General features: G+C 46.5%; 1 protein-coding gene across 2 annotated transcripts in view; it reads left to right on the plus strand.

The window, feature by feature from the left end:
* APLP1 (amyloid beta precursor like protein 1) overlaps positions 1-22,387 on the plus strand; it is a 58,630-nt gene that overhangs the window by 15,981 nt on the left and 20,262 nt on the right. Inside the window, exons 4-13 of one of the 2 annotated variants that reach the window (XM_032228214.1) lie at positions 522-634; positions 1,564-1,742; positions 2,995-3,287; positions 7,000-7,130; positions 9,090-9,164; positions 12,392-12,550; positions 16,354-16,482; positions 16,657-16,756; positions 17,796-17,930; positions 22,245-22,268. In XM_032228214.1, the coding sequence (XP_032084105.1) occupies positions 522-634; positions 1,564-1,742; positions 2,995-3,287; positions 7,000-7,130; positions 9,090-9,164; positions 12,392-12,550; positions 16,354-16,482; positions 16,657-16,756; positions 17,796-17,930; positions 22,245-22,268 (1,338 nt within the window). The remainder of the gene's footprint in view (positions 1-521; positions 635-1,563; positions 1,743-2,994; positions 3,288-6,999; positions 7,131-9,089; positions 9,165-12,391; positions 12,551-16,353; positions 16,483-16,656; positions 16,757-17,795; positions 17,931-22,244; positions 22,269-22,387) is intronic. The other variant, XM_032228215.1, reaches the window with a different exon arrangement.

Genomic DNA, 22,387 nt, shown 5'->3' on the forward strand with positions numbered 1-22,387 from the left:
GGAAGAATCAGAGTGATCAAGTAGAGGAACTTGCAGCTTTCCAAACTTAAAAACTACTGGATCCTAGATCCTGGATCATTGCTGGTTAGCATGGTCAAGGGTGCTGAGAGTTGTGGTCAATAAAAATCTAAAGAATCCCAAGAGTTGGGATTCACTTACCTTCACTCTCGGTTCGCAAATATGAGCGCATTCTTGCATGCATAGAAGGCGGCCTGCATAGAAGACAATCTGGGCATGCACACCGCCTTCTAGGCATGTGCAATGCTCACGCATTATGTCAGGATGGGTGGGCGGAGCCTAGCCACCGCTACCGGTTCACCCAAACCGGAGAGAACCAGCTGAATACCATCTCTGGTTCAGACCCTCCATTAGTGACACAAAACATGGGAGAACAGAGGAATCATTATAATCTTAACAGTTGTAGCCTCTATTGCCAGGCGTAGCTACAATAAATAGCTCCTTGATAGGACAAAGTAATAAACCCTTGACACCAGTACCTACTTGCTCTTCTCTTCCCCCAGTGGGCGAGTTTGTGAGCGAAGCACTTCTTGTACCAGACAAGTGCAAATTCCTACACCAAGAGAAAATGGACTCCTGCGAGACCTACTTGTATTGGCATAGTGTGGCTAAAGAGGTGAGTAACTATGGACTCCTTATCAACCGCATTCCAGCATTTCTACTTGAGCCCATGGAAGTTAAAAGGGCTGGCAAGAAATCCAAAGGGATAAGGAGATTATTTATCAAGATCGTTCTGAATTGTTGAGCCCTTCTTTCAAGCATGGGTTGATAACGGGTTGCTTCGTTGCCTTCTTATTAAAGATCTTAAGAAGGTATCACCGTGAGATAAGCAAGTTTGGTGATCATGCCACAGTCTAGGAGGAACCACAGAACAGGGGTGTCAAACTCGATTTCATTGAGGGCAGTCTCAATGGGGAAGGGGGTACGGCCGGGGTGGGCGTGGCCAGCCTGACACCACTCATGCCAGGGGCACCTGGAGATGGAGATGGGGGTAGGAGTGGTGTGGTGGCCTAGAGGTGGAGCCCTTGTCTCATAATCAGGAGGCTGTGAGATCCATCCTAGGCAGTGGCAGATATTTATATTTGTGGGCTCCAAGAGAAAATATCTGCTGCAAACTCCATGTAGGCATCAGGAAGGGCATCGGGCCAGTAAACACTCAGCTCCATCCAGTCATCCTGACTCCACCCCGATGCAAGAGATTACAGGTTCATGAAAAGGGTGGGGGAGGCAAGGAGACAGGGGTAGAATTTTCAGACATGAAAGATGCTGTTAATATAGCTTTATAGTAAAGTAGAATTAGATCATCTGGTCAGGTCTCCAGTCTGGTCTACCTAGGTAGACTTGACAAGTTTTCACAGCATGCAACTGTGTTAAGTGAACAACACTTTACTCTCACGTCGGTTACCCAAGTTCAAATGATAAAACTCAAACGTATGGCCTAGGTTTACATGGCACTCTGGGCAAGTTCACCGAGTCGTGTGAAACAGTCTCTGGGTGTTGCACTGCAGCACATTTTAACCTTGTTCATATCCCCCCCACTTCCAGGCCTGCAGTGGTGAACATCTTGAGCTACACAGCTACGGCATGCTACTGCCTTGTGGAGCCGACCGTTTCCGAGGTGTGGAGTATGTGTGCTGCCCCTCACGCCCGCCAGCCATCAGGGTGGAGCAAACTACAGAGAGTCCCCCGGTGCTTGCCCATTTAAGGGAGGAAGCCCTGCGCAGGTGAGCGGATGAGTTTGAGCAGATCCAGCTGCCTAGGAAGGTGGTTAAGATTACACCGAGGCCAAATCTTACCCCTTGCAAAGCGTATTTAATAGAGAATGTTCCTGGACCTGGATCTTAAAGGGGAAATCTGCAAGGAAATGTTTAGATACATATGTGTGCATATATGTATGTATGAGTGGTGGGTTCCCGGATACCGGTGCAAACGGTACGGTGCAACGGGGCCAGGCAGCCATCACATGAATGCGTGGGCGCACACCAGGGGTGGGTTTCAACCGGTTAGCGGCGGTCCCCGCAAACCGGTTGGTCGGTGAACCCGGAAGTAAGTAACTTCCGGGAACGGCGAAGGGCCCACCCGCCTGCCCGTGCTCCTTACACGGTTTTGACGAGTTCTGCACTTCCACGCATGCGCAGGACACATACAGTGCCTGCGCGATCCTCCAGGAGCAGCTGGAGCATTGCACAGACGCTAGTATGCATGTGTGCACTGCGCGCGTGCACGAGGACGCCGCCGGCCCCGTTTCAACCGAACCGGTTGGAACAGGGCGAGAAACCCACCCCTGGCGCACACGTGCAAAGCATGCATGCCTACTTACCGCCCATGATGCTCCAGCTGCTCGGCGGAGCGTTGTGCATGCGTCGTACACTCCATGCGGGTGCGCGGAAGCCCCAAACAGCTCAAATACTGGTAAAGAGCGTGGGTGGGCAGATGGCCCCTCCAGAGCACTGTACCAGAACGGTACCTAATGCTCCCGGCAGGCACTGGTATGCCCATACTGGGGCATACCGGTCGTAACCCACCACTGGTGTGTACGCATACGGTTTATCACTTAATTAGCACAAAATTGAAGAGTGGTGTTGGGACCTAGCGGTGGAGCTCTCGCCTCATGATCAGGAGGCTGTGAATTCGATCCTAGGTAGCGGCAGATGTTTCTCTCTCTGGGCACAATGAGAAATTATCTGCTGAGAACTCTGCATTGGCATCAGGAAGGGCATCCAGCGAGTAAACACTCAGCTCCCTTTTAGTTGTTCCGACTCCACCCCAATGTAAGGGATTACGGGATCATTAAAAGACAAAATAATAGCGCACAATTGACGACACTGCTCCTACAGGAATATATAGTTGAATAGGAATATTTTCCTTTTCCCAGGGGGGAAAAGTCTCTCTGGTCCCTTTCCCCTGTTCCTCAAATGCATCTTCTTGCTTGATGGACTTGTTTGCAATCTTAAACTCGATGGATCTTTTCTTCAGCAACAAAGTCCCGACAGGGCGTATTCCAACAGAGGAAGAAAGCTTGGAATTGGAGGAAGACAGGAATGTGGATGAAGAAGAGGAAGAGGAAGTGGAGGAAGAAGAGGAGGAGGAGGAGGAGGAGGAGGAGGAAGAGGAGGAAGAAGAAGAGATTCCTGGAGAGAGTGCTCCTGACTCTAACCGTTTCCGTACTGCCTGGGATGACTATTACGTGGAGCCAGGATACTACGATGACAGCATCACTCAAACCACCATCACCACTACAACTCAGACCACAGAAGAAGATGTCAAAGGTAAGCAGTGGAGGGAAAGATCCATCTTTAGAGTCAACCTCACAGAGCACCTTCCAAGGTCCATGTCCTTTCTTGCTCTTCATTACCGTCTCAACCTCCCAAGGGAGAGACCGTATCAACACAGAGAGAGAAGGGCAGCCTCTAATGCTTCTCTGGAGGACCACATGGTTAGATTAAATGGGTAAACAGGGGAAACATCATTTTCTAAAACCGTTTTGGCCTCTTGAGAGCCGCAGAGGGTGTTGCTGGTGATTTCATGGTCCCCAGAAGCAACCAAAAAAAAAGGTTTGTTTTGTTTTGATGGATTTGACGTTAGGTTATCCTCAAATGTCTCCCTAAACTAAAAAAAAACCTGTATGCTCTGGGACTTCAAAAGAGGAGGGCAGAGTATCTGAAGGCCATAGGACAGGGGTATTTGTCAGCCCTTCTTCATTCACAAATCAGGAAAGAAAACCACCGGACTCCATTTGTTGAAATCAAGTGTACTTTTACTAATTATAAATGAAAAGAAGCGAAGCTAAGCTAAATCTGATTATTTAGGCGCGAAAGCGAATAATATATTGTATAATTCATTCCCCTCCCCTTGGCATCCCGTATACAGTCCAATTATAATTCTCCCAAGTGTCAGGTGTGAGATAACATCGAAAGGCATCACCAAGATGGAATGCTGGGCCGTTGGCCTTGGCGGGAAACACTCCTCCTCCACATGCGCAGTAAGGTGGTCAGTTCAAAATCTAGAATCTTCCTCCAGCACAACGATTCCCCTCCCAAATACCATGCCCCCCCCCATTTCAATGGCAGCTGAAGCAGTAGCAAAGCGGAGGCTGACAGTATCAAACTCAAGGGCTGGGGACTGGATCTGGCCCACAGGGTGCTTAGATCTGGCTCATGGGGCCACCCTGGACTAGCCCGTGGTGCCTCTGGGATTCAAATAATTGAACAACCGGTTCTCTGCCCTAATGATTTTTTCCAACAGCCAGTTCACCAAAGTGCTCAGAAAGTTAACAACCGGTTCTCCTGAAGTGGTGCGAACTGGCTGAATCCCACCACTGCTCTGCCAATGAAAACGAAGCTTGCAGATGGACGGCCCTCCCGAGCTCTATTTTCGCTAGTAGAGGGTTGCAGGAGGCCGTCGCAGCTGAAAACAGAGGTCAGGAGCCTGTTTTCTCTGGCAGAGCACTCGGGCTACCACAGGTGCCCCCGACACGAGTGACGTCAAGCTGGCCACGCCCACTCTGCCTGTCCGCAAGTCAAACACAACCCTGATGCAGCCCTCAATGAAGTCAAGTTTAACATCCCTGCCATAGGCAACGGTTACAAATCTGTGGATTACAGGCAGTCCTTGATTTACAACCATTTATTTAGTGGCCATTTGAAGTTACAACAGCACTGGAAAAAAAGGGATTTATGTCCGTTTTTCATGCTTATGACCATAACAGCATTCCCATGGTCATGCGGTGAAAATTCAGACATTGAGAACTGCTATGTATTCATGATAGAAAGTAATGTGCCAAGATCATGGGATCATCTTTTGTGACCTTCTGACAACTTTAGTCAATGGGGGCAGCAACAACCCTGTTGCTAACTTAACAACTGCGGTGATTCACTTAACAACTGTGGCAAGAAGTGTCATAACACGGGGTGAAACTCACTTACTGTCTTGCTTAGCAACAGAAATTTCAGGCTTACTTGTGGCTGTAAGTAGAGCACTACCTGTGCATCCAGAAACTTGATTTCATTGAGGGCCGCTTTAGGGTTGTGTTTGACCTGGGGAGGGGCATGGCATCATGACATCACTTGGGAGGGCAGCTGTAGTGGCCTGAGCACTCTGCCAGTGAAAACAGGCTCCCGAGCTCCGTTTTCAGCTGGGACGGCCTCCTGCAATCCTCTGCCACTGAAAATGGAGCTAGGGGGGAACCACACGTGGTCCTCATGAGCTCCGTTTTTGGCTGGGACAGCCTCCTGCAACCTTCTGCCAGCAAAAACAGAGCTAGGGAGGGTCTCACGTGGCCCTCACGAGCTCCGTTTTCACTGGCAGAGGCACTGCGATCAGGTCCTTCACTATTTCCAGGGCAGCCCCGCAGGCCATATCTAAGCACCCCATCGGCCAGTTCTGGACCCCAGGCCTTGAGTTTGACACCTCTGATCTAGAAGAAGAAAAAAGACCACCCTATGAAGACTATTAATGATGAAAGAAGACCTTTGGCATTTTTCTCAAGGCCTTCTCGGAACTTTGAGACAATGGCAGCCAGGGCAAAATCAAAGACAGATCAAAAGAGAGAGGAATACAGATCCTGAAAAATAAGGACCTCTGGGGCACAGAAAGTAGAGAGGCAGGATGCCAGCTACGACTAGGTTGAGAAAGAAGGAAATGCTAAGCTGTTCAGCTGCTTCTCTGAGTGCCCATCACCTCCTCCTCTTCACAATGGGAAGTCTGTTTTGCAGAGAGCACTGAACCTGGCTCTCCCTGACACTAAGGGGTAGATGATGCTTAGAATCAAAGCCTCGTTCAGAGGGGGAAATGAGGGGGCTCGCGTGCTTTCCTTCCATCCTGAAACTAATCACTGCGGGATGCTGTGCCCAAATAGATTTGCACGCCTGGACGGTTTTAAATATTCGAGATAGGTGACTTCTGCAGGGTCAGGAGTATTTTAAACAGAGGAAGCAGATTGAGTGTGCTTTGCGTGCTCCGGAATGCAAATCCATCGGATGTCAGGCTGCTGCAGAAATTGGGGACCCACCGAGGAGAGTAATTGAATCTTAATTATATTCCAGGAAGAGTAGGGATTGCAGTTGAATTTCTGAGCAAGGGAGAATCCTGTTCGTAATTACACTGAGCCAGATCTCAAACCTTTCGCAAATGCTTGCAGTTCTGTCCTCTCTCAAGGAGAAATTGGATTGTCTCTTATACCGAGCCCTCATCGTGTCCGTCAATAATGGATGAGTGTTTACATTCTCTGCATTCCTAGGCTCCCTTTTTAGATAAGTCCATGGTTTTTTTAGGCTGGATTCACCCACTAACTGAGCCCTGGTATATAGCAGTAGCACTTAGACTTATATCAAGGTTGACTCAGCCTTCCATCCTTCTGAGGTCAGTAAAATGAGGATCCAGATTGTTGGGGGCAAGAGGCTGACTCTGTAAACCGCTTAGAGGGGCTGTAAAGCACAGTGAAGTGGTATATAAGTCTAACTGCTATTGCTACACTGCGTCATAGTGCTTTATAGCAGGAGTCTCCAACCTACCCACCCATCCGTGGACTAGCATCAGACCACAGCATACCAGAAACCAGGCCACACAAACAAGCGAAGCCCCATCCACGGGATGCAAGCAGCATGCAAAACCACATCCCGCCGGTCTCTCTCCACCGAATCAGTCCCTGGGGCCCAAAAGGTTGGGGGGCATTGTTTTACAGCCCTCTCTAAGCGGTTTATAGTCAGCCTATTGTCCCCAATAATCTGGGTTCTCAGTTTGCTGACCTTGGAAGGACGGAAGGCTGAGTCAATCCCGAGCCAGTGAGAATCGAACTGCTGGCAGTCGGCAGAATTAGCCTGCAATGCTGCACTCTAACCACTGTGCCGTCATGGCTCTTATATAATCCTTTCCATTTGTTGTTGTTGTCCAAAACATTTTAAAGGCAGCAGATTATGTTATCTCTGCTTTAAGACCGATAAGGCATGGCCTTGTGTAACATGTCTGCTGCTGTCTATACAGTGACCCCAACCCCTCGCCCAACGGATGGGGTGGATGTTTATTTCGAAATGCCTGGAGATGGGAATGAACATGCCAACTTCCTGCGAGCCAAGATGGACCTGGAGGAGCGGCGCATGAAACAGATTAATGAGGTAATGGCTGGACAGACAGGAAGGAGGATTTGCTCAGCTTGCAGATACACAAGCTTTCCTTGTATGGTTCAGTTGGATGACTTCAGACCACACTCACGGGGCCATCAAAGAATCTCTCTCGACAGATTGCACCCTTACAATGATGGGGACGATCTATTTCCTTTAGAAATGATGGATGTGCAATATAAATCATATTGATTTGTAGGAGCCATGTCTAAGTCTTCCTTCCTTCCTTCTTTCCTTCTTTCTTTCTTTCCTTTTTTCCTTGTTTTTTTCTCTTTTTTAATTTCTTTCTTTCCTTCCTTTCCTCCTTCCTTTCTTCTCTTTCTTTCTTTTTTCTTTCTTTCCTTCCTTCCTTCCTTCTTTCTCTATTTCTTTTCTTTCCTTCATTCCTTCTTTCTTTCTTTCCTTCCTTTTTTCCTTTTTTTCTTTCTTAATTTATTTCCTTCCTTCCCTCCTCCCTTCCTTCTCTTTCTTTCTTTCTTTTCTTTCCTTCCTTCCTTCTCTATTTCTTTTCTTTCCTTCATTCCTTCTTTCTTTCCTTCCTTCTTTCTTTTCTTTCCTTCTTTTTTCCTTGTTTTTGTCTCTTTTTTATTTTCTTCTTTCCTTCCCTTTTTCTTTCCTTCCTTTTTTCCTTGTTTTTTTCTCTTTTTTATTTTCTTCTTTCCTTTCCTCTTTCCTTCCTTCCTTCCTTCTTTCTTTTTCTTTTCTTTCTCTCTTTCCCTCTTTCTTTCTTTCTTTCTTTCTTTCTTTCTTTCTTTCTTTCTCTCTTTTACTTTTTTGTTGCTTCCTAAAGAATTATTCCATGGGGAAATAGTTTCCATGTTTTGCAGATCAGGGATCAGTTGTTATTTTTTAACTTAAAGTTCATATCAAAAGAGATCAACGTTGAACCACTATTACAAGTTAACAGTGTCAGCAGTGAAATTGGTATTTTTCTACTCTGGAGGTTTCTAAGAAGGGAGTGGAGCGACCGCCTCCCATGGATAGCTTATTTGGTTTTCCTACACATCATAGTTGATAGTTTCCTGCATATCATAAATAGTTGAACAAATGATCAGCTCCACAGTTCTATAAGTCCATGAAAACAGCTTCCTCTTCCTTGTTCAGGCAGATAGTTCTCTCTAGCTTTGAGAGATTGGGAGTCAGGCTCTGATGGCTTAGTAAAGTTGGGTCACTATGCAGAGCAGTAATCAATGTGCAACAAGGAGAAGACCATGCTTAATGTCCCAAAGGTGCTTTTTCAACAGGCAACTGGACTTTCTGGTTCTTCTTTGAAGACGTTTTGCTTCTCATCCAAGAAGCATCTTCAGCTCCCACCATCCAGTCAGAGCTGAAGATGCTTCTTGGATGAGAAGTGAAACGTCTTCAAAGAAGAACTAGAAAGTCCAGTTGCCTGTTGAAAAAAGCACTTTTAGGACAACCATGACCTAGGTTAGAGACAATGGCTCAATGGCAGGGGGATGGAAGGATAGTCAGTACTAGAGGTGGGTTGCTCCTGGTTCGGCCGAACCAGTAGTGGTGATTTATCTGGCCTGGGTCGCAGAACCAGCAGTGATTCAGGCTGGCCATGCCCCCGAACTGGTTCCCCGGTCTTTCTGCTGTTGCCGGCATGTTTCTGTGCATGCACAGAACAATTTTCAGTCCACTGAGCATGCACAAGCAACGCACGGAGGCTGCACACGTGAGCGAAGCGAAGCGGTACCAACCTGTACAGGAACCCACCCCTTGGTTAGTATGACCATCAGAACTAATGAAGCTTCTTGGATGAGAAGCGAAACGTTTTCTTCCTCAAGGAAGAAAAGCACCTTTGAGACAACTATGACCTGGATGATTGAGAATCTCCCCAGACAACAGAAACTGCTTTTCCGGAAGCAATTTCTACAGCAGAAACCCCTCCCTGTCCTTTTGTTATGATAACATAACAAACACCACTGTTCTCCTGTTATGATTTCACAGGTGATGAAGGAATGGGCTGAAGCTGACAACGAAGCCAAAAACCTGCCTAAAACAGACCGGCAAGCACTGAATGAGGTGAGGTTGGCCAACCATCCATGGAACTCCCTTCCCTTTGTATTTTAATGTTTGTTTGGGGAAATTTAATAAAGATATTTTAACAGCGATAAATCCATGTCAAGATTAGGTGAACTAGTAGATTAACCAAGAGACTCCTCACTGGTGGGTTTCTTGACCCAGGGCAACACCATTGTCCTTTCCATTCCATTCAGCTGTTGGCATTATCTTTTGATTTCCATGCCTGACATTTTGGGTTCCGTGTGATTTACAAGTTCAACTTAGTTTCAGGAAATTGTTATAAACAGTTTAGCTGAGCTGGAATTACAATGCCCCTCTGTCGTCTCTATCTGTTGCTTGATTCTATTCTGTGTGCATAATAGTGGCATTCTTTCTCTTCTTCGCTATTGGAAAACAACTTGAATGGGTTCCTACTCTGAGAGAAAGCCCAAACATGGTTTTACCAAAAACAAAACAAAAGTTAAATCCACCCAATGGCCTCCTATCTGTTTCTTTTAGCCTATCCGTGAGCGGATGTTGTCGTTTGTCCTTAGCGCATATCCATTGATAGCTGACAGTTTCCAAACATTGGTTTTTTTTTAAAGTAATTTGTAATAAATCTTCAAATATTGTAGACTAACCTCCAGGGCTGGGCTGCTACGGTTCTCCCAGTTTGGGAGAATCTGTAGCTAACGTTACAGCCAGTTCAGAGAATCTACAAATCCCACATTTGGTGGGTCCCTCCCTCCCACCCTCCCCACCCCTCCCTATGTCTCCACGTGGCCTGTTTTGAATGCGAGGTGAGTGCAGGGCCCATGTGGAGGCTCGGGGAGGGTGAAAAATGGGCCTCCCGGTCCTGGAGTTCCGGAAGGCCAGAAATAGGCCCATTTACGGTCTCTGGAGCCTGGGGAAGGCAAAAACACCTCTGTCCCCGGCATGGTGAGAGCCAAGGTGGCGCAGTGGTTAAATGCAGCACTGCAGTCTACTTCAGCTGACTGCAGTTCTGCAGTTCGGCTGTTCAAATCTCACCGGCTCAAGGTTGACTCAGCCTTCCATCCTTCCGAGGTGGGTAAAATGAGGACCCGGATTGTTGGGGGCAATATGCTGACTCTGTAAACCGCTTAGAGAGGGCTGAAAGCCCTATGAAGCAGTATATAAGTCTAATAAATAAATAAATAAATAAATAAGTAAGTAAGTAAGTAAGTAAGTAAGTAAGTAAGTAAATAAATAAATAAATAAATAAATAAATAAATAAATAAATAAATAAGTCTTGTCAACTCCCCCAATGATTTTTTTGGGTTCTCTCCTTGAAAACCTTAAAGTTAGGGGTCTTTAAAAGCTGCTCGTGTTGCTCTTTTTCAAAAATTTTAGAATCTACCATTTTTCATACAGAAGAGGTGTTAAAATGTGTGGCAATCGATTAATTGTCTTTTTTGACAAAGTGTTTTAAGCCATCCTGGGTTTTTATTTGACAGCCACGATATAAACTCCCGAAACACATTCAGGTAATTAATTAAACACCTGCTTCTAGGAGAATAAGCTCTGCATGGAAGGCTTTGTTGTGTTTGAGTGTCATTGTCTCTGTAGGTGGCTTGAGTAATCTTAAGCTTTTTAATGATAATTTTATTGGGTTTCAAGGAATTGGATGTTGTCACTTTGCTATTGATCTATCCTGAGCCTTCGGGAGGAAAAACTATGTCTGCACGCATGTTCAGGAATATAATTTTACATTTTGCTGTAATAAAGTTCCCAGGGTCTTTGATTGATTGATTGATTTGATTGATTTTATTATATTTATATGCCGCCCTTTTCCCCCGAAGGGGACTCAGGGCGGCTCACAATTCAAATCAGGGAAGGGGGGTACAGACAGAAAATAAAGACAAAACATAACAATACATAATTTAAAAACACACAACAGTCATACCATTCGAGACGGGGGCAACAGCTCTTTAGCCCCAGGCCTGTCGGAACAGCCAGGTTTTAAGGGCTTTGCGGAAGGCCTGGAGGGTGGTGAGGGTTCGAATCTCCACGGGGAGTTCGTTCCAGAGGGTCGGAGCAGCCACAGAGAAGGCTCTCCTCCAAGTAGTCGCCAGCCGGCACTGGCCGGCGGATGGAATTCGGAGGAGGCCTAATCTGTGGGATCTAATCGGTCTAGTGGAGGTGATTGGCAGCAGGCGGTCTCTCAAGTACCCAGGTCCAATACCATGAAGGGCTTTCACCCAAGTTTTTTGCCAGGTCCATATTCACCTGCCTTTTAATCAGGGGTGGGCTGCTACAGGTTCAGGAGAACTCGTAGCCAATGTTATGGCTGATTCAGAGAACTTCCAAATCCTACCCCTGGCTGGCCTCGCCCATCCCATCCCTCCCCTCCCAGGAGTCTCCACACGGCCCATTTTGAATGCAAAGTAAGTGCAGGGCCCATGCAGAGGCTCAGGGGACAGGCATCCCAGAAGGCCTCTGGAGCCCAGGAGAGGAAGTTTTCGCTCTCCCAGAGGCTCAAGGAAAGCCTCCGGAGCCTGGGGAAGGTGAAAACACCCCCCTACCATAGTGCAGGAGACTGACTAGGCCACTCCCACCATGGCCACGCCTACCAAGCAACCAGGCAGAGAACCCGTTGCTGAAATTTTCAAAGCTGACCCCTGATACAGTATTAGTGCATCAAAATCATGTGAAGTGTTAGTACCATTTCATAATGCCTTGGTAAGACCACACTTAGAATACTGCATCCAGTTTTGGTCACCACGATATAAAAAAGATGTTGAGATTCTGGAAAGAGTACAGAGAAGAGCAACTAAAATGATTAGGGGGCTTCTAAAATATATGAAGAATGACTGTGGGAATTGAATATGTCTAATCTAGTGAAAAGAAGGACTAGGGTTGATAATATGATAGCAGTATTCCGATATTTGAGGGGCTGCCACAAAGAAGAGGGAGTCAACTTATTCTCCAAAGCATTTGAAGGCAGAACAAGAAGGAATGGATGGAAGCTAATCAAGGAGAGAAGCAACCTAGAACTAAGGAGAAATTTGCTGACAGTTAGATCTATTAATCACTGGAACAGGTTGTCTTTGAAGGTTGTGGGTACGCCAACACTGGAGGTTTTAAAGAAGAGATCAGACATCCATTTGTCTGAAATGATATAAGGTCTCCTGCTTGAGTCAAGGGTTGGACTAGAAGACCTCCAAGGTCCCTCCTAACTCTTATTCTGAAATACCCTGAATGGCTTCTCTCTTCTTCTTGCTTTCTAGCACTTCCAATCTGTCCTCCAGACACTGGAAGAGCAGGTGGCTGGAGAGCGCCAGCGGCTGGTGGAGACCCACCTGGCCCGTGTAGTAGCACTGCTGAATGATAACCGCCGTGCGGCACTGGAGAACTACTTGACTGCGGTACAGAATGACCACGCCCAGGTAGGTCAAAGGGTAGAGGAAGACAAATGTTAGCCTGGAGAACAGAACCTGAGATTTGTACATAAGCTAAGCTGGGGGAGCGAGAAACAGACTCTGCATGTGGACCGCAAACAAAGTTAAACCGTGAGCTTGGAATAGCACCTATTCACCAAAGCGAAAGATGCTTTTCCCTAGCTTTTTGTTTCTTGTATGCAAGAGAGACATTATTTAAGCAATAGAGTTCAAGACCATGTAAAGCAGTGTTCTCCAACCTTCCCAGCTATGCGGATCAGCAGCGGCAACAGGGAGGGGGAGGAGATGGTTTTGTACACACACACCCAGAGGTGGTACTCAGCTGGTTCAGACCGGTTCAAGTGAACCGATAGGGGAAATTTTGAGTAGTTCAGAGAACCGGCAAAAACCACCTCTGGTTGGCCCCGCCCTCTCACCCCACCCCATCCCATCGTTCCCTGTCCTATATTCCCTTGTTTTTTACCTCAGCTGATCCGCGCAACAAAGCAAATTGCTGCGCCTCAGCTGAGATAAAAAACAGCTCAGTTCACCAGCGCTGATACCGAGTGTGGTCTTTGAGTGCTATGTGCCTGTATGAAGCATGCTGTCATAGAACCAGTAGGACAGTGGTGGGATTCAAAACTTTTTTACTACCAATTCTGTGGGCGTGGCTTGGTGGGCGTGGCAGGGGAAGGATACTGCAAAATCTCCATTCCCTCCCAATCAGCTGGGACTCGGGAGCCAGAGAATAGATGGGGGCGGGGCCAGCCAGAGGTGGTATTTACCGGTTCTCCGAACTACTCAAAATTTCCACTATCAGTCCTCCAGAACCGGTCAGAACCTGTTGAATACCACCTTTGCGGTAGGAAAAGATTTGGAATCCCACCACTGCACACACTGTTCACACAAATACAGCTTTGCATGTTTGCACACTTGCCCGCTGCTTGCACAGACAGTCCCCAATGGGCCACAGACCAATACCAGGCCACGGACCGGGCGTTAGGGACCCCTGACATGAAGTGTAGTCATGCAGTGAAGAAGCAGTTAGTGATGTCATCACCATAGGATGCCCTGAAACTGGCAAAGAACAGAATTATGGGGCAGGAAAGTGAGGCAAAATTCATCCTGCATGTGGCATTTAGTCGTGCTCTTAATAAATGAAGTTAGGAATTATCAGCTCCCTTGTATCAATAGTGGGTTTCAAAAAAATTTAGAACCTCTTCTGTAGATGTGGCCTGCTTTTTGGGAGTGGCTTGCCGGCCATGTGACCAGGTGAGAGTGGCTTGGCAGCCATGTGACTGGGTGGGCGTGGCCAACTTGTAAAATGTGGTGAAACTCACTTAACAACGCTCTTGCTTAGCAACCAAAATGTTGGCTCAGAAACTCTGGCATTTGAAGCATGCAAGTCTTAAAGCTGTCAAGTTACAAGACCCTTGCACCCCTAACCCTTTAGGAAAAAAAACCCCAGGGGTGTTCAAACTTGACAGCTTTAAGACTTGTGGACTTCAACTCCCAGAATTCCTCCTCTCCCTCTTCATCTTGATGATGTGCGAACGGGCAGGGGGAGAGAGCTGGAACCGGTTCTAAACAGCACGGTAGATTTGTGGAACCTCTTCTATAGAAAAGGTTAGAACTGGCAGGGACCCAACCCTGCCTTGTATGAACAACTTTCCGAAGTCTCTTTGCTTTCCGGGTATGCTATATACTCCAGCTCCTGAAATCCTCAGCCAGAATAGCCGCAGGCCATATCTAGATGAGGATTTAGGTCATCCAGCACATCTGGAAAGCAGCATTGAAGAACGCTGATGCAGACAAGGTAACTGCAGAATGGCAAGTGGGGAGCTTCATTTACTCCTCCCCCCTCAGCCATCGTTCTCTGTACTGGTTTCCGGCTAAAATCCCAGAAGTCACATCTAGGCAATGACATCCAGAAATAAAGCAGAGTTTGATTCCTCCCACTTTCTTTCTTCTGTGCTGTGTTCCTAACTCTAAATTGGGGGGTAGGATAATGTCGGGGGTTTTTTTTCAAGCGCTCTGCCAAAAAAATTGTCTGTGTTTTTTCTTTCCTTTTCTCGCTCAGTTTGATTTCTTTCTTTCTTTCTTTTTTTCCAAAGAATTTTTCAGCGAAATTCTCTTGGGTAAAATACAGTTTTCTTGTCCTCTCTGAGTCTGGTTGTTTTCTTGCAGACGGTTCATTACGCAAACGAGGTAACATCATCTGTGCTAGCTCTGATGATGTTACCTAGATTGGGTAATGAAATTTCTGCAAGAAAACAATCAAGCGATGAGAGCACCAAGGACCTCTCATTTCCAGACTGAGCTACAAATAGTCTCCTTTACTATTTAAATTATTGCATTTAAATTGTTAACATTAATTTTATTAATATTTACTAAAAAATAATTTATTAACATTTATTGATTTGAATATTCATTTTCTTGTCCTTGAGCCATGGTGGCGCAGTGGTGAGAGTGCAGTACTGCAGGCTAATTCTGCTGCCTGCTGGCTGCCTGCAATTTGGCAGTTCAAATCTCATCGGGCTCAAGGTTGACTCAGCCTTCCATCCTTCCATGGTGGGTAAAATGAGAAGCCAGATTGTTGGGGGCAAGAGGCTGACTCTGCAAACCCCTTAGAGGGGACTATAAAGCATCATGAAGCAGTATATAAGTCTAAGTGCTGTTACTTCCTAATGGTACAGTATGCCAAAATGGGGATCTTAGCATGTTAAATATGCCAGGGTCCGTAGGGAAACCACTCACAATTTTTATTTTTCTTACGGCCCCTGTAAACATCGTGCAAAGCCAAGTCTCCCCTCACTTTTGCTCAGCTCCTGATGGCCACGTAGATGTCCATGATCCATGTTGTCTCCAGGGTGGCAATACCACAGAAGGTTACCACTGCCTGGCTTCCCCAGTCTTTTTCAGCTTTCCATTCTAGTGCACAGTCCTTCCAAGTCTCATTCTGTTTAGCTTTGATTGGTTTTTGGTTGTGCTTCCACCTGTATTTATCTGTGCTGAAAATGGAAGACACGAAGCAGGGGTGGGTTGCTGCCAGCGTAACTACTGGTTCTCTTCGTATGCCCTTCACTTGCGCCCACCGCACGTTGCTTCTGCAGGCGCAGGTGCCTGTAGATCAGTGGTGGGTTTCAAAAATTGTTGGAACCTACTCTGTGGGTGTGGCCTCCTTTGTGGGAGTGGCTTGCCACCCATGTGACCAGATGGGAGTGGCTTGCTGCCCATGTGACCAGATATGAAATTATGAATTAGTACTTAGGTTGGTCCAAGTAGCTATTCAGAAACTCTGGCCTTGAAGCATGCAATTCTTAAAGCTGTCAGGTTACAAGATTCTTGCCAGTGGTGGGTTTCAAAAAATTTTGGAACCTCTTCTGTAGGTGTGGCCTGCTTTCCGGGTCCACTGATGGAACCTCTTCTAACTGGTTCGGTAGATTTGACGAACCGGTTCTACCAAATAGGTGCGAACTGGTAGGAACCCACCTCTGCTGTAGATTGTTCTGCACATGTGCAGAACATTATAAAATGACTAAAAAACATGCCGGCAAGGATATGGGGGACCGGGGGACCAGTTCGGGGATGTGGCCAGCCTGCTGCCCCTACTGGTTCGGTAACTGCATCCCAATTTCCACTACCAGTTCGATCGAACTGGTGCAAACCGATAGCAACCCACCTCTGGAACCAAGAGAGGCAAGTAAGAGGATCCCATCAGATCAAAGACCAACTATTGGGAATCGGGGAAGGAACGGCAGACAATCAGCCAAGATTCAACTAATTTATGTCACACTCCTCTTTTGACACAGCCTGACCGCATCCTGACCGCTCTGAAGAGATACGTACGGGCTGAACAGAAAGATCAGCGCCACACTCTCCGCCATTACCAGCACGTGGCAGCAGCTGATCCTGAAAAGGCTGAACAAATGAAGTTCCAGGTATGGTTTTCTTCGGCCTATTGCTGCCATCTTGCGCCTTTGCAATGACTGTAGAAGAGCGTTTCATGCTGGCTGTGGAATTCTGGGGGTTGAAGTCCACACCTCTTCAAATGGCCACGGTTGAGAAGCACTGCTCTAGAAGAAACCATTTTCCATTATTGTGTCTTTTCCCAGGTGTATACTCATCTCCATGTCATTGAGGAACGGATGAACCAAAGTCTTGCGTTGCTGTACAAGAATCCCCAGCTAACCCAGGAGCTCCGAGGAGACATAGGTACCCTTCATATCCCAGATATCATCCCTCCTCAACTCTTAAATTAAGTCTTCCATTTGCCACTCACCCTGTTGCTTGTAGACTAAGATGTCTTCCCAATTAGGTCAGCCTGCTCTTAAGTACTATACAGTGGTTAGTTCAGTAGTTAGTTTGATTGGTTACTTAAATTGATTTTCTCATAGTATCATTTCTACAGCCCAAGGGAAGTAATTTTCAAGATACTTTTATATGTATCCAGAGGAAGGAAGAGGCACTGTAGAATGCCCCAAATTTTACAGTTCTGAAGAACTGAAGAAGCTTCTTGGAGGAAAAGCAAAATGTTTTCAAGGGGAAAAAAAAACAAGGAAGTTCAGCTGCCTTTTGATCTGGATGATGGAGAACCTCCATAGACTTTGTAGAATGTCCTACTAGGAGAAAAAGTGTCAGTGTAAAGGGAACCTATAGGTGGGTCACACACTCAGCCAGATGTTTAGGCTGAATTTGGCATTTGTATCCACCTATTGAGTTCTTCCCAAGGACCTGGAATTATTATTTCTTCTTAAATTGTAAAATACCTTGGTCTAGCCAGATGTCCATCTGCAAAGTGCATCGGTCCTACTGGATGAAGGGCTAGACTTTTATCAGAAGGAAAGTCCTCCTATAAAGAATGAATGAATCTATAGCAATAGCAATAGCAGTTAGACTTATATACCGCTTCATAGGGCTTTCAGCCCTCTCTAAGCGGTTTACAGAGTCAGCATATTGCCCCCAACAACAATCCGGGTCCTCATTTTACCCACCTCGGAAGGATGGAAGGCTGAGTCAACCCTGAGCCGGTGAGATTTGAACAGCCGAACTGCAGAACTGCAGTCAGCTGAAGTAGCCTGCAGTGCTGCCTTTAACCACTGCGCCACCTCAGCTCCCTAATCTGAGCATCTCTTGAAATAAAAAAAAAACCTTTGCAAAAAAAAAATGGGATCTGTTGTAGCGCACAAAGTAGACCCTCAAATCTCCAAGAGAGGGCTCCAAATAACTTACTTCCCGTTTCTCTACCTTCCAGAGGAGCTCCTGCGAACTGAACGGGTGTCCACCAATGACCTTCTTACTACCTCCATCTCCGAGACCCGCACCACAGAAGAGTTCTTACCCATGGACAGTGGCGAGGATCTAGCTGCTGAGAGCCGTGATGGAGAAGGTGGGTCAGATGAGTTGCTCCTCACTGCTTTCTTGAGTCCTTGCCAGAGGTAGTGTTCTGCCAGTTTGCCCCAGTTCGGGAGAACGGATGGTAATGGCGGTGAGATGTCATCATGGGCGCTCTGCGGATGCGCAGAAGCACCACGCACGAGCTCCCCAGTGGTGAAAATCAATTTTGTTTACAACCGATTCTGTGGACGTGGCAGGGGAAGGATACTGCAAAATCTCTATACCCTCCTCACTCCTGGGGGAAGGATATTGCAATATCTCCATTCCCACCCCCACTCCAGGAGAAGGATACTGCAAAATCTCCATTTCCACTCCGGGGGAAGGACACTGCAATATCTCTATTCCCTCCCCACTTCTGGGGAAGGATACTGCAAAATCCCCATTCCCTCCCCACTCCTGAGGGAAGGATACTGCAAAATCCCCATTCTCTCCCCACTCCTGAGGGAAGGATACTGCAAAATCCCCATTCCCTCCCCACTCCTGGGGGAAGGATACTGCAAAATCTGCATTCCCTCCCCACTCCTGAGGGAAGGATACTGCAAAATCCCCATTCCCTCCCCACTCCTGGGGGAAGGATACTGCAAAATCTCCATTCCCTCCCTACTCCTGAGGGAAGGATACTGCAAAATCTCCATTCCCTCCCCACTCCTGAGGGAAGGATACTGCAAAATCCCCATTCCCTCCCCACTCCTGAGGGAAGGATACTGTAAAATCTCCATTCCCTCCCTACTCCTGAGGGAAGGATACTGCAAAATCTCCATTCCCTCCCCACTCCTGAGGGAAGGATACTGCAAAATCCCCATTCCCTCCCCACTCCTGGGGAAATGGTATTGCAAAATCTCCATTCTCCGCCCACTGGGGCCACCAGGGGTAGCATTTGCTGGTTCTCCAAACTACTCAAAATTTCCACTTCTGGCTCTCCAGAACCTGCTGAATTTTATCCCTGGAGCTCCCGGTTCCAAACCGGTAGTGAAGGTGAGAGGATTTCATGCCTGGTCCTTGCCAAAGGTCAGAAAGGTAGAAGGAGAAAGCCACCTAGTTCTGAAACATCTCACTAGGTCTTAGTTTGCAGTACGTGCAAAGTATATTCCCAGTTTGAAACAGGAAATAATCAGAATCTTTGGGAAATGACACTGAAGGAAGGTTTTTAAAATCAGCAGAAGGAAAACGGTCTGTTGATTCATTTTTGTTTCTGGAACTCACTGCCGTCTGGGTGTCTGCCTTTGGGGTCTGATTGTGGTTCTTTGCGTAGTCAGCCAGAGTTTTTTATCCACCTATCGAGTCCTTCCCAAGGACCTAGGTTGAGCAGATGGTGGTGTTAGATGGTGTTAAGCTAGCTGTCACAGGATGTAAGCTATTCCAAGCAAAAGTGCTTTGTGCAATTGACTGGTAGTGAGTTTGTCAATGCCGAGGGTGTTCAGTTGAAGCGCCAGTTGTTTTGGAACTGCACCCAAGATGCCTACACTGTGGTTGTTGTTGTTATATCTAGAGAACAGTTGAACAATGTAACCTCAAACAATGTTAAGGATGGGCAGTTTCTGCTTGCAATTGATTGAATTGAATTGAATTGAATTGCAATTGAAAAACAGTTCAAACCACTCAAAGAGGCCAAAAGTATCAACGATATCCATAACATAGAAAAAACATATTCCTGTTGTAAAAATGGCTGGGTTCAGGTGATAGATTGTGTCCGCTAAAGGAAAATAATAATGAGCATACAAGCAGGTTGAGAAGGACAGGTAGCGAAATTATCTAAAGCCAAAGATGCAGGGGAAAAAATGTAGAAATTCTGTAACGTGATAGGGAAGGAGAGGACTATAAACTCAGCATTAGAAGAGCATGCTTTCCTTGATGCTGGCTGGGGAATTCTGAAGCCCATCTCAAATCTGCCAAAGTTGAGAAATATAGATCTAAACAATACAAGCGATATCCTTTCTTTCAGTAGGCAGAAATAACAAAATAATCCTATGAAATCAGCATGAAAAGCCTCGGTGGCGCAGTGGTTAGAGTGCAGTACTGCAGGCTACTTTTGCTGGCTGCCAGATAGCTGCAATTTGGCAATTAGAATCTCGCCAGGCTCAAGGTTGACTCAGCCTTCCATCCTTCCGAGGTGAGTCAAAAGAGGACCCAGATTGTTGGGGCCAATAGGCTGACTCTGTAAACCGCTTAGAGAGGGCTGTAAAAGCACTGTGAAGCGGTATATAAGTCTAAGTGCTATTGCTATTAGGGTATGAGCCGAGGTGGCGCAGTGGTTAGGGTGCAGTACTGCAGGCCACTTTAGCTGACTGTTAGCGGTTCTAATCTCACCGGCTCAAGGTTGACTCAGCCTTCCATCCTTCCGAGGTGGGTGAAATGAGGACCCAGACTGTGGGGGCGATATGCTGACTCTGTAAACCGCTTAGAGAGGGCTGAAAGCCCTATGAAGCGGTATATAAGTCTAACTGCTATTGCTATTGCTATTGCTATACCACAAGTGTTAAAAAAATATGGGGAACAATTAAAGTTTAGAACAAACGTTTCAGGTTTTGAAAACGCTATTAGGAATGGGATCTGATTGTCCTCATATAGGGCAAAGTGTTCTAGATATACAGGGCCCAGCAAGATACTATTTCCAAAGATAATCTGCCCGACATCTTTTGCCTTGATAAACTGGCTATTAGAAAAATGCAGGTCTAAGCATTCCAAAAGTCCAGTTTCCGTTCTGCCTCCCCCATTTCCCAGTTTTTTTACCATCCTGCTGATGTCAAAGTTACACTAGCAATAGCTTCCCCTTAGCACAAAGATATGGCAAAGAGTAACGGCCACAGTTTTGCCTCCGGCACAAGTAGAAAAATAGTCAGCAGAATTCAAGGCGAAGCCGTGCTCTGAAACTCATTGCCGGTTTTGATCTTGGTCCCTGGCGGAGAACAAAAAAATAATATGCTCGTAAATGTGGCTGGTAAACTCTTTTCTTTCTTTCTTTCTTTTTCTTTTTTTGCTCTGATGGAATGAAATAATGAGATCCATTTTTTAAAAAAATCAAATCCACAGGGCCATGATTGGAAAGATTTAGTAGTCTGTGGAATTGGCAGCTTAAGAGCCCATAAGCACTGCCTTGCTGGTTTAATCAAAAGAAGTACAGAAGTACAAAAGAAGTAGAAGGAGTAAATGACTTACAATAGCTTGTTTAGTGACAGTTCGAAGATACAACGGCACTACAACGGCACTAAAAAAAAGACTTATGACCAGGATGGGCTTCAAAAATTGCAGCAATGGGTTCACTGCCCCGTTGCTGGGTGAGCGTGGCCATGGTGGGTGAGATCTAGTCAGCCTCCTGCGCCACGGCTGAATGGAACTAAGTATTTACTGGCTGGTTGCCCCTCCTGTTGCCAATGCGGAGTTCTATTCAGCAGACATAATCTTAACGTGCCCAGAGAGAGAAATACCTGCCTCTACCTAGGATCAAACTCACAATCTCCTGATTGTCAGGCGAGAGTTCCACCACACCACTCAGGACTCAGTCATATGAGGTCCTCTTTTAATGACCCCTGCCCCTGGGTTACAACGGTTCACAAATGCTCGCTCGACAAAAGCACGCTGACAAAAGCGCGGTGAGAAAACCGCGAGGTCAAAATCGTGCTGACGAATGCACGCAGAAGCGCACAGAGGCGCTCTGACAAATGCGCGCCGACGAAAGCGCACCATCAAAAAACAACGAAAACAACGTAATAACCCTAACCCTAAACTTAAACCTAACCCTAACCCTAACCCTTACCTAACCCTAATTGTGCTTTTGTGGGCGCAGTTTTGTCGGCGCTCTTTTGTGGGAGCGCTTTCGACATCATGGGTTTCTCGCCATGGTTTTGTCGGCGCGCTTTTGTCGGGCGCGCATTTGATGGGTCACGGGTTACAACTGGAACTGCCAGGATTGCTGTCTCTAAGCGTTGTGCGTGCCTTGCGTCCTGCTTTATGACAGCATTATTTACCAATGGAAATTCCGATCCCAAATTCCATCACAACCTGAGGACTTCCCATATTAGATTTTGGTTCCCTGTATTGTATGAAGTTAGAAAAGGAGTTCATTCAGTAAGTAGTTAAGGGAAATGCTTTAAGCAAGCCTTCTTTCGCCACCCAACTTATTATCTCTTGTTGTTGGAGGAGCGAGGACCCTTCTTCCTGCTCCTGGGACTTTGTCTCCCTTGTCTCAGCATCGTTTTGCGTGTCTCTCGCCTCTTCTTCTCAAAATTATCTTTCTTTTTCTGTTCTCTTTTTTCCTTTCTGCCATGCTCTCCTCCTCTGCTTCTGATGCTGTGTGGGGAATGGGCAGATTCTGAAGCGGCCGACAAGAAAGGTAAGTTCTTAGCTCTAATTCTTCATGGAGTCCTTCTCTGTAGGCTTTAGTAGCAATGACTGGGACCAAAGGAAATGGGCGTGTGGATTGTTACCAACCAAGGCCTCTCTAATTCTCCC

The sequence above is a fragment of the Thamnophis elegans genome, chromosome 12 (assembly GCF_009769535.1).
Source record: "Thamnophis elegans isolate rThaEle1 chromosome 12, rThaEle1.pri, whole genome shotgun sequence".
Lineage (NCBI taxonomy): Eukaryota > Metazoa > Chordata > Lepidosauria > Squamata > Colubridae > Thamnophis > Thamnophis elegans.